General features: G+C 43.2%; 1 protein-coding gene across 2 annotated transcripts in view; it reads right to left on the minus strand.

Moving 5' to 3' along the window:
* The window catches only part of LOC118391756 (follistatin-related protein 4-like), a 221,123-nt gene extending 208,582 nt beyond the window's left edge, over positions 1 to 12,541 (minus strand). For both annotated transcript variants that reach the window (XM_052457656.1, XM_052457655.1), the window contains exons 1-2: positions 12,292 to 12,541; positions 5,334 to 5,478 (exon numbers count right to left, since the gene is read on the minus strand). In XM_052457656.1, coding sequence (XP_052313616.1) covers positions 5,334 to 5,477 — 144 coding nt within the window. In that variant the 5' untranslated portion in view covers position 5,478; positions 12,292 to 12,541. The remainder of the gene's footprint in view (positions 1 to 5,333; positions 5,479 to 12,291) is intronic.
* Between the last annotated feature and the right edge of the window lie 3,094 nt (positions 12,542 to 15,635).

The following is a 15,635-nucleotide window of genomic DNA, read 5'->3' on the forward strand; positions in this document are numbered from 1 at the left end:
CATAGATATCATCCTGATCAACCTGCCCTCTAAATACACCTCTGTTGTCTTTAGCCAGTATCTCAGCGATCACTGCTGCATTGCCTGTGTCCGCATTGCCTGCGTCCCTTCATATCACTGTCAAACACTCCCTAAAACACTTCAGCGGCAGGCCTTTCTAACCAACCTGGACCGGGTATCCTGGAAGGATATTGACCCCTTCCCGTCAGTAGAGGATGCCTGGTTATTCTTCAAAAGTGTATTCGTTGCCATCTTAAATAAGCATGCCCCTTTAAAAAATGTTGAACTAAGAACAGATATAGCCCTTGGTTCACTCCAGACCTGACTGCCCTTGACCAGCACAAAAACTTCCTGTGGCATACTGCATTAGCATCGAATATCCCCCGCGATATGCAACTTTCCAGGGAAGTTAGGAACCAATATAAACAGTCAGTTAGGAAAGTAAAGGTTAGCTTTTTCAAACAGAAATTTATCCTGTAGCACAAATTCCAGAAAGTGTTGGGACACTGTAAAGTCCATGGAGAATAAGAGCACCTCCCCCCAGCTGCCCACTGCACTGAGGCTAGGACAGTGTCATAAATCTACAATAATCGAGAATTTCAATAAGCATTTTTCTACGGCTGGCCGTGTTTTCCACCTGGCTACCCCTATCCCGGCCAACAGCGCAGACTCAACAGCCTTGGTTTTTCAACTGACTGCCTTGCCTGGTTCACCAACTACTTCTCAGATAGAGTTCAGTGTGTCAGATTTCGGTGTGTCAAACCAGTCAGTATCTGGTGTGACCTGAATTTGCCTCATTCACCTTCCAGTAATTATTTATAGATCCTTGCAACATGCGGCTGTGCATTATCATGCTGAAACATGAGGTGATGGTAGCGGATGAATGGCACCACAATGGGCCCCAGGATGTCATCATGGTATCTCTGAATTCAATTTGCCATCAATAAAATGCACTTGTTTTCATTGTCTGTAGCTTATGCCTGCCCATACCATAACCCCACCGCCAGTATGGGGCTGTCTGTTCACAACGGTGACATCTGCAAAGCGCTCGCCCACACAACGCCATCTGCCAGGTACAGTTGAAACCGAGATTCATCCATGAAGAGCACACTTCTCCAGCATGCCAGTGCCCATCGAAGGTGAGCTTTTGCCCACTGAAATCTGTTACAATGCCAAACTGCTGTCAGGTCAAGACTCTGGTGAGGAAGATGAGCACTCAGATGAGCTTCCCTGAGACGGTTTCTGACAGTTTGCGCAGAAATTCTTTGTTTGTGCAACCCCACATTTTCATCAGCTGTCCTGCTGGTTGGTCTTCAACGATACCGTAGGTGAAAAGGCCGGATGTGGAGGTCCTGTACTGGGGTGGTTACATGTGGTCTGCGGTTGTGAGGCCGGTTGGACGTACTTCTAAATTCTATAAAACAGCATTGGAGGTGGCTTAGGGTACAGAAATTAACATTAAATTATCTTGCAACAGCTACTGACAGGAGTATAAAATCGAGCATGCAGCCGTGACAAACATTGTCAGCAGAAGGGCCTTACTGAAGAGCTCAGTGACTTTCAACGTAGCACCATCATAGGATGCCACCTTTACCAACAAGTCAGTCCGTCAAATTTCTGCCCTGCAAGTGCTGTTATTGTGAAGTGGAAACGTCTAGGAGCAACAACGGCTCAATCACGAAGTAATAAGACACACAAGCCCACAGAACAGGACCACGGAGTGCTGAAGTGTGCTGCATGTAAAAATCCTCTGTCCTCGGTTGCAACACTCACTACTGAGTTCCAAACTGACGTTGGAAGCAACTTCAGCACAATAACTGTTTGTCTGGAGCTTCATTAATAATAATAATAATAATATAATAATAATAATAATATATGCCATTTAGCAGACGCTTTTATCCAAAGCGACTTACAGTCATGTGTGCATACATTCTACGTATGGGTGGTCCCGGGGATCAAACCCACTACCCTGGCGTTACAAGCGCCATGCTCTACCAACTGAGCTACAGAAGGACCATTAAATGGGTTTCCATTGCCGAGCAGCCACACACAAGCCTAAGATCACCTTGCGCAATGCCAAATGTCGGCTGGAGTGGTGTAAAACTTGCCGCCATTGGACTCTGGAGCAGTGGAAACGCATTCTCTGGAGTGATGAATCACGCTTCACCACCTGGCTGTCCGACAGACAAATCTGGGTTTGGCGGATGTCAGGAGAATGTTACCTAGTGCCAACTGTACAGAATGCATAGTGACAACTGTACAGTTTGATGCAGGAGGAATAATGGTCTGGGGATGTTTTTCATGGTTAGAGCTAGGCCTCTTAGTTCCAGTGAAGGGAAATCTTAAAGCTACAGCATACAATGACATTCTAAACAATTTTGTGCTTTCAACTTTGTGGCAACAGTTTTGGGAAGGCCCTTTCCTGTTTCAGCATGACAATGCCCCGTGCTCAAAATGAAGTTCATATAGAACTGGTTTTTCGATCGGTTTGAATGAACTTGACTAACCTGCACAGAGCCCTGTCGCAACCCCATCGAACACATTTGGGATGAATTGGAACTCAGACTGCGAGCCAGGCCTAATCGCCCAACATCAGTGCTTAACATCACGAATGCTCTCATGGCTGAATGGAAGCAAACCTACGCAGCAATGTTCCAACATCTAGTGGAAAGCCTTCCCAGAAGAGTGGAGGCTGTTATATCAGCAAAGGGGAGACCAACTCCATATTAATCCCCATGATTTTGGAATGAGATGTTCGAAGTGCATGTCCACATACTTTTGGTCATGTAGTGTATATTGGCCTCTTCTGTATGGTATGTATGTCTGAGAAGCAACAAAGTGCATATCATCATCGGTAAGTACTCCATGCACATACCACTGGGGATGTCAAAATAGAGATGTCTTAGTGAATTCCCTGTAGGTCTCATGGCTTGATGTCTTGACTATAAGCTTGAGTGGGTTAAAAAACAAGTTGCACTGTAGACTGCATCTGTATCATGCTAATCTCAAACATCACTGTTTCCCAAATTCGCCCTCTCGCTTATCCATCCTAATCTTTCCCGTGTACCCTAAATACCATCTCAATCATATTTCCTTTTTTCCATACTCTCCTCAGTCTTATTGCTTATTCTCTTCCCCTTCTCTGCAGAGATCAAATTTTAATTTGATTCTGAGATATGGCTTTGTGAGCTGCGAGGCTGTTATGTGAGGTCACATGAGAGAGAGGGCAGCTGATGCCTTATGGCTGACCTTACCAGAGCCAGGTGGCCTGATGACCTAGCATGGTGGCTTTTCTCCAGTAGCCCCAGGTGCTGTAACTGCACCAGGACAATGGAGGCTCTGCCTGGGATTTGTCAGCTCATTATTTACCCAACAATTACCTGAAAGACGGTCCTAAGGAAACTGTACATCTATCTCCATCTCAGTCTTTCACGTTTCATTTCAGGACTGCCAGTCAGAGTTGTTTCAGTGTCATGTGTTTGCTTACATTTAGCGTTGTTTCTGGTGTATACTGGCCAGGGAGGCTTCATTTTATTCACTTTTTCACACCTGAAGGCTCCTGCTCTGTTGCATATTGATGCAGTCCAATCCACCACCACCATCACCCCAGGGATGACTTTAAACTCCTATGCCAATTGACCGCTTTTGAGTTCCCATTCCCTGGGATAGATGGGGATGCCAGGGATGTGTTGTTTGTATTGAGGGATATAAGAGGACCCGAACAGAACCGCCTGAGCGGTGACATTCCTCTGCTGGCTTCCAACTAGGCACGGTGGCACCCCACACGCCAGCCAGGCCAACTGCAAGAACAGACTAGGAGAGGTGCAGCATGCTTATTTTCACAAAGAATTGGGAGACAGGTGGGGCGCGGGGGGTGGGGGGTGGACAACACAATGTTTCCTAGATGCTCTGTGGGACAATTGATTCTGTGTTTTGGGGGAGGTAGGGCTTGTAATGATTTCACCTGTGTGATTAATGTGCAAATCTACAATAGAACTTCACACATCTCTACCAACAGCTCTGTTCATGCATCACAACCAGACATTGTCACTTCTCCTTTAAAGGTTCAATCCAGACCAGCATGAAAAATGAAAATTGGGGGAGACTGCTGGGAGGAAGCTAATGGGTTTTAGGGCTGGCTCATAGATATGATGTAATCCCATACCAGAGAAGGGATTGTCAGGCAAATGTGTGTACATGCAAAATATTCTGAACAAAATTTGAAAGAGACAAATGATAGCATGACAAAAGAGAGTCCTTGTGAATTTTTGTGCCGGGGTAACTGATTAACACACTCTCTGCAACCAACTGAGCCTCCTCTCCTCGGGGGAGAGAGAGACAGGTAAGATGTATGACGCCTGTGATTGAAAGGTAACTAAGCATTCCTCTGTCAAGACCACCTGCAGAACCACATAAGGAGACAAACACTCAAATGCCCAGGTTGAGCAGGGAGAGTATTTCAATTCAATTACACAACAACTGTGCTATGTACAGGTAACTGCCAAAATAATTGAAGCTCTTCAGTAAATGAGGGACACAAAGTATATTGAAAGCAGGATCTTCCACACAGGTGTGAATCCTGTTAATTAAGCAATTAACTTCCCATCATGCTTAGGCGTCATTTATAAAAATGCTGGGAAGGCCATTATGTTGCCTACCATTGCTATGCCCCCATAGGATGACAATGCCCCCATCCACAGGGCACGAGTGGTCACTGAATGGTTTGATTAGCATGACAACAATGTAAATCGTATGCCGTGGCCGTCTCAGTCACCAGATCTCAACCCAATTGAACACTTATGGGAGATTCTGGAGCGGTGCCTGAGACAGCATCTTCCACCACCATTACCCAACTCCAAGTCATGGAATTTCTAGTGGAAGAATGGCGTGGCATAACTCCAATAGAGTTCCAGACACTTGTAGAATCTATGCCAAGATGCATTGCGGCTGTTCTGGCGGCTCTGGCAGTTCGTGGTGGCCCAACGCCCTATTAAGACACTTTATGTTGGTATTTCCTATATTTAGGCAGTTACCTGTATGTATTGATATAAGCTTTATTATGCAAAGCATACAATACTTTCTGGGGAGCCGGGGTGAAAGAGAAAGGAAGAGGAAGAGAGTCCGACAGATGCAAAGATAAAGGGGCTTCGAAAGACGGGCAGAGAGAAGAGTAACAGACACAGGCAGAGAGATTGATTCAGAGGGACAGGCAGACAGAGCGTTGTTGAGGGTGACAGAGAGGTTAGAAAGAGACAGACAGAGAACGAGGGTGACAGAGAGAGTGACAGAAAGAGACAGGGATACACAGAGAGAGAAGCATGCGGTATGTTTACCCTTGCCTGTGGTCCCTGGGAGGTGCTCTCTGCTGGGTTTGCTGTGTCCATGCTCCTGCTCCCTTCAGCCAGCCAGCAGACAGAGGCAAAGGTTCCAAGCAGGACCGGAAGTGCCCAAATACACAGCCAACCCATCAGTTTCATCCTGTCAGGAAAAAGAGCAGGACACCAAATGTCACACCGCCGCACCAGACTGACTACTGCCCCTCACGCACAGCACAGTACAGAAAGGGGACAGTATAGCACAGTACAGTGCAGTACATCATAGCACAGTACAGCAGTATAGCACAGTACAGCAGTATAGCACAGGACAGCAGTATAGCACAGTACAACAGTGTAGAGCAGGTCCCTCTTTCACAAGCTGATAACTTAGAATCACATCAACTCATTAATCTGGATAAAAAGGCACTAACTCAGAGCTCAGAGGAGCCCTCTGCTTAATTGGCTGGTAATGTGACTCTCTAAACAGTCATATTCCCGTGAAAAAGTATCTAGTTGCTTTGAGTGTTTTGAGAGTGTTTTTCTCTGTGGTAGCTGGATGGTTGAGGATTTTGCAGAACAAAGTGTATTCATTCAGTGCGGTACAGGGTTGCATTGTAGAGTGACTCGATGTGTGGGCAGTTTCTGTATAAACAGTGTTTCCTGCAACCATAGGCCTATAATATGTAAACACATTGAGGCTGTAGAGCGTGGACAGACTCCAGCGCTGATGGGTTCTGGGAGAGGAGAGGAGAGCTTGCCCTTGTGAAATGAGTCAACAAAAGAGATCTGCCTGTCAGTTCGTTAACGTGCTGCTGCACTATCGTCAGCTCCCCCAGAGATGATTGTAAAATGAGGAAGTCATTCATCACGAGAACAAACTTTGGGGGAAAGTAATTATGCAAGCAGCATTGTTAAAAATACCTCAAAATGCTTAAAAGGATAAAAAATAAATAAAAAGGTTTAATTGATATTTGACAAAACAACATTTCAACAAGTATATGTATGCTTGACCTGGATTAGGGTAAAATACGAACAAGAATCAAAGTCCTTGACACCTCCAATTTACTACTCTACGATTCTCATTGTTAGAAACGCAGCATGGCTGTAAACCTTGCACAGGCATTGCCATCATGTTGTATTTAGGGTGTACCTCCAGTACATTCCGTGTCGGTGGGTCCCTCCTCATTGCAAAACAGCCACTATCTTACCTCTCTCTACCTCTGCTGCTGCCTGCTCTGTTTTCATGTGTCCTGGTGAATATCTCCCCTGACAACAGTACGGACATGCAGCCCCAGAGGGCTTCCTATGCCAACTGATCCTGTCCACAGTGGCAGATCATCTGCTACATTCATAGGCTCCTGTCATCATCACTTCCTATTTCTTCCCGCGGACGGCCGCCTCACTAGCTCACGTGCAGCTACAGTGGTCAGAGCCACCAACCAAGCAACAGAACATATGCAGACAATCAGGCAGTCTTAAGCAGTGCCGCAGCACTCTGGCATAATTATAAATGGCAAAGGCCTGTTGCAACAGTTTGTCTTCTCTCAGCACCTTCCACCCTGCAAAGGACTTAAACAGTGGGAGGTCCAGAGAGAAAAACTACATCTGTGACCGTAGTGGTGTATGTCTGCTGCCCCAATGCAAACGAGAAGGGCTTTTTGTTTGTAATATAAACCAAGAGGCGAGCGGAGGAGAAATGTTTTCAGTCTGACGGTGCAGCAGCCACAGAAAGCCCCTTTAATGAAAGATGTCTTTATAGCACAGAGCAGGGCCACCAAGGGGATTGCCTCCCTGTGTTGTTTTTACAATGCTCGGATTGCTTGTACAGTTGCTTTGTGTTTCTGTCGGTCACAGCAGGAGATACATAAGGGAGAGCAGGGGAATCAAACTGCCCGTCAACAGGAGGCGTGTGGGGGGGTCTTTTTTTTTACCCACTATTGTACTGACACCGGCTTCACAGGATAAATTCTTAGAGGAATTTGATATGACAAAGCAAAGTGATAAATCGCCACCATTTTAAAGTGTATCTAAGGCGGATGTATACAACCTGTGGTTCACCAGGGAGGTAAGGTTATGAAGAGCTATTTAAACTAATGTAAAGGTTTAATATGCCAGTCACCTAAAACAGAGACTGACAGCAAACTGCCTCCACTAGCCTCTGAGTTTTTTGTGTTCATAACAAAACCCATTGATGTTGTCAACCAACTTTTGTTGACAAGATTAGCAATTTTTGCTTACACCGAAGGGCGCTCAATATGCTCGGCACTGACACAAATGATTGATAATTGGCTGAAAGAAATTCATAATAAGAATATTGTGGGAGCTTTTTTGTTTGACTTCAGAGCAGCTTTTGATATCACTTAAATAATGTAGGTAATATGGATATACATCCTCTGCCTTTTCATGGATTGAGAGTTATCTAATAGAACACAGAGGGTTTTCTTTAATGGAAGCCTCTCTAATGCAAATTCGGTTGGGTGTGGTGTACCACAGAGCAGCCGGCTTGCGACATTATTGTTTTCTGTTTTTCCGAATGGCCTTCCACTGACCTTAAATAAAGCCTGTGTGTCTATGTACGCTGTCAACTCATCAGTATACACGTCGGCTATGACAGTAAAATAATGAACTGACACCCTTAACATAGAGCTCCAGTCAGTTTTAGAATGTGGAACTAGGCATAGGCCGGTGTTAAATATCTCAATCTAAACCTCATCTCGGTCTATTACCGAATTCTGTGGCAATTGAGCAAGTTGATGAGACTAAACTGCTGTGTATAACCCTAGAAAGGAATCTGTTGTGGTCAAAACATATCGACTCAATGGGAGCTAAAATGAGAAGAGGTCTGTCCATTATAAGGTGTTGCTCTCCTTTCTTGACATCTCCTACAGGCCCTAGTTGTGTGGTCATGTGAGACAAGTAAGGACATAGGCACATTGCAGCACATATTGTGCTTATATGCACACGGAGGGCTCTAAATTGAGGAGAGATTGACTGCATCACTAATGGTCTTTGTGCAAGGTGTTGAGGTGTTGAAGGTACCGAACTGTTCAAGCAGTTGGCACATAGTTCGGACACTCATCGGTACCACACAAGACATGCAACCAGAGGTCTCTTCACAGTCCTTAGGTCCAGAACAGAGGCTGGGAAATGGATAGTGCTAAATATAGCCATGACTTCATAGAACTATCTGCCACCCCAGGTAACTCAAGCTAGTAATAAAACCAGATTAAAAAACCAGATAAAGGGCTGTGCCTGGTATATTGGCCATATATCACAAACCCAGGGGTGCCTTATTGCTATTATAAACTAGTTACCAACATAATTAAATATTTTGTCATACTCGTGGTATACGGTCTGATATACCACGGCTGTCAGCCAATAGGCATTCAGGGCTCGAACCACCTAGTTCATAATAATAATTTAGTGGGTGCTTATATTTGTCCTATGTGTTTTTTGCATATCCCAACTCCCCCTGAGACACCCTCGGAGAATGGGGTTATATCCAGGGTCAACCATTATCAACGATAGCCCTGTACCAATTAAAGTTAAGTTCCTCGCTCAAGGGCACATCTACACATTTTTTCACCTTGTCGGCTCGAGGATTCACACCAGCGACCTTTTAGTTACTGGCCCAATGCTCTTACCGCTAGGCTGACTGCCTCCCTAGGCTGACTGCCAGAGCCCCTATGACTGTATGCCGACAGGATTAAAACAACAGCTCTCAAGGTTGTATTGTTTTATTAGTCAATATGCTGACTGAGAGATAACATTTACAACAACACAAAAACTCAACACAGTTGTGAATGGATAAAACTCTTACCCAACACTAAAAGTCTGGTGAGAATATGTTTGAAAATTCTCCAAGTAACTCCATTTTCACATCTAACAGCACACAGATAACGACTAACGGCACACTTGCTTTCCAACACAATTTGAGAGTTTCAATAGGAACTAGGATTCTCAGAATCTAGTGAATAGCCTTTCTGGGAGACCTCACCAATAATTATTGTCTGATACTTTCTCTTCTCCTCGCTCCATCTCTATAGAAAAGAGTCTACGGCCCAGTAAATAAGACAGAGCTTAATACCATAGAAGACACCTGTCCTCTCTGCTGATATTGCCCTTCCTTTTGACAAGATTCTGTGACCAGGTCTGTAGCCTAAGGGTGTTAAAGCTCACATAAACCTTGTCAGCCAGTGGGAGACACACACCGTGACTTGTTAATGCCAAAGAAGAAGAAAAAACAAACAAGTGGATGAAAGGATATATGTCGGGAGTAAAGCAATAGCATACTACCGGGTGGTCTTGTCTTGCAGATCAAGTAGTGATTGTCTGAGAGTTGGAGGACTTTCTGATATCCTGATATGCCAGTGAAACTGGCATAGGAGACGCATGTCCCTCTCTCTAATACATAGATATTGAAGCAACCCATCACAACTCCATTACTCGGCTCTCCTCAGTATAAGGCTGATTCTGTGATTCAGACAACTAGCCAGCCAGAGCTCTATTTGCTCTAAACAGTATAGGCGATGCACTGAGCTCAAGCAATTGGCTCTAAATGTGATGCAGCAATAAAATATCATTCCAAAAGTTCAACGAAAGTGATTTCAAGTGAATAACCAGCCATTCAGTATACATTGGACGTGTGCGCTTAGGGATCTATATGAATAATATTGGTCTCGGTTCTGTTCAGTGCCTTACTTATTAAATCCATAAAGTAATAAGAGTTAAGACACTACAGTCTCATTATGTTATAGCTTTCAATACAATGTAAGTAGCTAAGACATTAAGGTAGTAAATAATTGTTAATAATGGCATTTCATAAGTTAAGTAAACAAGTCATGGTAGTTCTGCTAGTGCAGCGGTGGTCCTGAGTCATATTTGTCATATGAATGCATAATACAAACACATTTATTGCACATTAGCCAGGATCAAAGTGACTTGAATTATACATCAAGCAAATATTTATGTTTAGCACTTGAGCCTTAATTAAATGTGTTCCACTTTGTAAATTCAATTATTCAGGTCAATTATTTTTGCTATAATTTTACTTTTCAACTGAGAGACAGTAGCAGTAACCTAAATATATTGGATAATGACATTGATTGCATATTGATATTATCATGCTGATTACAATGGCAATCAAGTGAAGTAAATCCGCTTCAGCTCCAGCAGAATAGCAATTGCAAATAGCAAAGATAAGTGCCGCTACATTTGCATTCAAAAGGTACTCTCACTAATTGTGTGTAAAATTGTGTAAATCTGTCAAAGTGCTAGCAACAACAGGGTACTACAGGAGCAGCGAACAGAAACAATGACTTTGTCAAAACAAATCCTAAAAATCATTGAGACTCTAAACTGTAACATCCACTCCCCATTTCAGCTTCTCAACATGCTACCAACCATGGTCAGTGAGAGAGCAGCAACCCTACTATTGCTATTTCTATTTCTAATCAAAGGCCCCCACTCCCTCTGCAGAACTTTAACACAAATATAGTGGCCCACGTATTCCCCACTGGGATAAGAGAAGCCCTTTGAGGAAATCAGGGAGATAAAAGTATCTCTATGGAGTAAATGCCTGAAAACAAACTTAGCTTCAACTCCGACCATAGTGTTGGAGAAGAGGAATTTGACAGTGCATGAGTCACCATATCATATTTTCCATAGAACTGCAAACGGCAATAATCTGTGGACACGGAATAGTAATGTTTCTCGGGTTAATAAGGTATTGACGGGAATAGATTTTCAGCTGAAACAAACGTCAGCGAGTCACCTAGTAGTGCAGTTAAAGTTGTTCTATAGACTATGGATGATGAGAATAAAGATAAAAGTATGGTTAAAAAATATATATGCTAAACCGTAGCCATCATCCCCCTTGCACGTTTTCTTCCCACGGCTTATGCATTGACTGAAAGAAGCCCATAGGCGTGAAAGGACTTATTTCAGCACCACGGACAGCTCTAATGTTAACGCTATAAAGTGCGCAAAAGTCCTTGCTACACACCATACACGCTGGTGCACACTGTTTTCTCACAACTACCCAACTTCTCGCACAAGACACTGGGTAACTGTAAAATTACAAGGGTTTTGGATAGTGTACAGAATGTATGGCCACATGGATTTGACTGACGGCTGCCAAGGTACACCTTTAAAAGTAAGACCCAGTGCGAATGTCCCTTGTTACGTTTTCCCTGTACAATCATTTAACTATTATAATAGGCCTACATGTTTCATGAGGCACCTCACATTTAACACAAATACATTAGGGCTGAAGACTGTTTCAGGAGAGTCCCTCGTGCCCTGCCAAGGAATCACACTATAGGGATCGAGGATGCCTAAATGTGGCTGATATAAATTTACTAGTACTATGCTGAGCACATCCAGAGCATCCCAACATAATTCAGTGACAGAGGGAAACGGTGCTAGTAACCTTTCCCGCCCGGGAATATGTTTCTGTTATACGATGTCAAGGTATTTACGATATTTCTCGATAGGCTACGTTAACTAATACATCCTTAAGGAAGTCCCTATAGTAGGTGTATATCCGACATACTATAAGAATATAGCTTGGTAACATATACCCTTGTCAACGGTAAAACTAATGTATTATTAACCTTAAAAGCTGCGGTGTCGGGGAACAACAGTCTACCTCAACTTGTATAAATGTGTAGTAGGCTACCATTCCTGTAATTGACATCACACCGATGTGCTGATACTTAAATTAAAATGGTTTAAACCTAATATTGCGACAGTACATTTTGGAGTAGCCTGTACTGCATAATGAATGCATTTTTTAAAAAATTATTCCGAAAACTGATTTCAATTTCCAGTCGCATTTGTCTTCATTCATTAGTATTCTTAATCAATTACCCGCAGATATTACAAAACGCCCAGATAAAATGCAACCTACAATGCATCACTAAACACCTAAAAAGTATTGTCCATTTCTTCCCTTCAAGCACAATTGCCTACTTACCAGTCGTATTCCACTAGTGATGAAAAAAAATATGCCGGCAAATATACCACCACAGGTGTATGATTCAGTTTAGGTGTCCAAACACTTTCTTAGTTCCAGCCTCCGCCGGGTTGCAGATTCGTCTCGTGTGCGACGGTCTTTATTGAATTAGGCTCGCGAATAAGCATGCGTTGGATGTTCCCACTTCTAGCAGCGGCGCTCCATTCTCCAAGCTCTGAGTGGCTCTCACTACTGGCTTGCCCTATTTCAACGGCTTCAGTCTACACTTCTTTTGACGTCACTAGCTGCATACAAATATCTGCAGATTCTGCGCCATGAGCGACACCTGTGCCCACGTTTACGTGGCATGTTTGACCTGTGAACCTTGACCAGGCAGGTAGCCACCGAAATTGAACATGGTTGTTATCTAAATTAGGCAGGATTATTCTCCAAGGGATGATGATATGCCAACTCTTACAATTAATTATGATGCCATCATAAGAAATTATATATAAAGTTAAAGTTACCAATATGTTAATTTACTCGATATCAGCAGTCTGGCGACATTAACTTGTTTTATTAGCTTGCCAAACAGTACTGGCATGGCATTGAATTGGCAGACATGCTCTGTCATGCTTTATCCTCCACCTTGTCATAGCCGTGTCAAATCTGTCACAACACAGAGATCCTTACTGAACTACTGCATCAATGACTAATCAACATCGGTGTATTAAGTTTGAAAAGCTATTAGATACAGTGCATTCATAAAGTATTCAGATCCCTTTCCTTTTTCCACATTTTGTTATGTTACAGCTTTATTGTAAAATTGATTAAATACATTTTTCCTCATCAATCTACACACAATACCGCATGATGGCAAAGGAAAAAGTGTTTTTATAAATGTTTGCAAATGTATGAAAAAACAACAAAAAAAGACCCTTTGCTATGAGACTCAAAATTGAGCTCTGCTGCATCCTGTTTCCATTGATCATCCTTGAGATGTTTCTACAACAATTGATTGGTCATGATTTGGAAAGACACACACCCGTCTATATAAGGTCCCACAGCTGACAGTGCAAGTCAGAGCACAGATCTGGGGAAGGGTAACAAAAAATGTCTGCAGCATTGAAGGTCCCCAAAACCACAGTGGCCTCCATCATTCTTCAATGGAACAAGTTTGGAACCACCAAGACTCTTCCTAGAGCTGACTGCCCGGCCAAACTGAGCAATCGAGGGAGAAAGGCCTTGGTCAGGAAGGTGACCAAGTACCCAATGGTCACTCTGACAGAGCTCCAGAGTTCCTCTATGGAGATGGGAGAAACTTCCAGAAAGATAACCATATCTGCAGCACTCCACCAATCAGGCCTTTATGGAAGAGTGTCCAGGTGGCGGTCACTCCTCAGTAAAAGGCACATGACAGCCCGCATGGAGTTTGCCAAAAGGCACCTGAAGTATTCAGACCATGAGAAACCAGATTCTCTGGTCTGATGAAGCCAATATTGAACCCTTTGGCCTGAATGTCAAGTGACAAGTCTGGAGGAAATCTGTCACCATCCCTACGGTGAAGCATGGTGGTGGCAGCATCATGCTGTGGGGATGTTTTTCAGCAGCAGGGACTGCGAGACGAGTCAGGATTGAGGGAAAGATGAACGGAACAAAGTACAGAGAGATCCTTGATGAAAACCTGCTCCAGAGTGCTCAGGACCTCAGACTGGGGCGAAGGTTCACCTTCCAACAGGACAACGACCCTAAGCACAGAGCCAAGACATAGCTGAGGTGGCTTCGGGACAATTCTCTGAATGTGCTTGAGTGGCCCAGCCATATTCCGGACTTGAAGCTGATCGAACATCTCTGAAGAGACCTGCAAATAGCTCTACAGTGACGGTCCCCATCCAACCTGACAGAGCTTGAGAGGATCTGCAGAGAAGAATGGGAGAAACACCACATAAAATACAGGTGTGCAAAGCTTGTAGCGTCATACCCAAGAAGACTCAAGACTGTAATCGCTGCCAACGGTGCTTCAATAAAGTAAATGGTCTGAATACTTATGTAGATGTTACATTTTAGCTTTTTGTTTTGTATAAAATTTGCAAACATTTCTAAAAACATAATTTTGCTTTGTCATTATGGGTTATTGTGTGTAGAATGATGGGGGGGGGATTGAATCCATTTTAGGGTAAGGTTGTAAATGTAACAAAATGTGAAAAAAGTCAAAGGGTTTGAATACTTTCAGAATGCACTGTATAGTAACAAAATAAAATAACAATAATGAGGCTATATACAAGGAGTACCGGTGTCATGTAAAAATCTTCCCAGCCTGAAATATCTCCAAATCGTTCTGATGTTGTTGTCATTGTGACGTCATGTTGTAATATTCCTCGGAGCGTGAAAATGTTCCCATTTCAATAATTGCACGCACATCTCTTTGTGTGAATGTCTGAGCTCGTGTGAATGTCTCTCACACCCTCCCTTGCCCTTGGTTTAGCTAGCTAGCATAATTAGCTGTCAGTTGGTCAAGATGGCTTGTTCTCAGAGCTGTGCAGTTTTAGCTTGTTTGTATAAACTCATATAAAAGCTAGGTTTTAGTCAGAGTATAAACAACTGTTTCACATCTCCACTACTTACTTTTGATTACCAAATATATTGAGATAGTTATCTGCCATTACGTGCGTCACATGATAGGGTACACTACCTAGCTAGCACAACTTGCTTAGCTTACAACCTTACCCACCATCTCTCACATTACCCAAAGCCAACAGTACCGTGGTAGCCTCTCTGCTGAAGCAATCTTTGAGTGGAAAGTAAATGGCAGCACTGCTAATAAATGCAATGCTAATTTGAGGTAAAGCCAAATCTACAGTCAACACCACTAGCAAAGATTTATATAACTCACCCATGGTACTGCAATTTCTCAAAAATAGTCTGTTTTTTGCTGTCATTTGTCAATTCACTGGCCTCTAATGTCGTAATGTGGAACTGAAGACTCGACTGTGTTGCGTGTGTGTCTTCCAAGTTTGTCGCCAAAATATTGCCAAGGAGAAAGAAAGTCCTTGATGTAATTTATGGCCATATGCTTCATTAGTAGGTTGATAACAGACATTGACAGTCCAAGATTTGAGTGAACAGATTTTATTTCAGGGTATGAGGGGAAGAGACATTACAGGCTATCCAAAAGACAACTATCATCCTCACCCTGGCAGATATCAGACCAAAAGCATTAGATGTAAAACCTGCATAAACAAGTCACATCTCAGTGATCTGCTGTCATATAGCAGGTGTTTGACACTTTAAAAAGCAAATAAAATGAGTAGATATGATTGAGATGCTGACCAATAAAAAATAAACTTGTACATTTCTGTATACTT

This window comes from Oncorhynchus keta, chromosome 12 (assembly GCF_023373465.1).
Source record: "Oncorhynchus keta strain PuntledgeMale-10-30-2019 chromosome 12, Oket_V2, whole genome shotgun sequence".
In the NCBI taxonomy this organism is placed as follows: domain Eukaryota; kingdom Metazoa; phylum Chordata; class Actinopteri; order Salmoniformes; family Salmonidae; genus Oncorhynchus; species Oncorhynchus keta.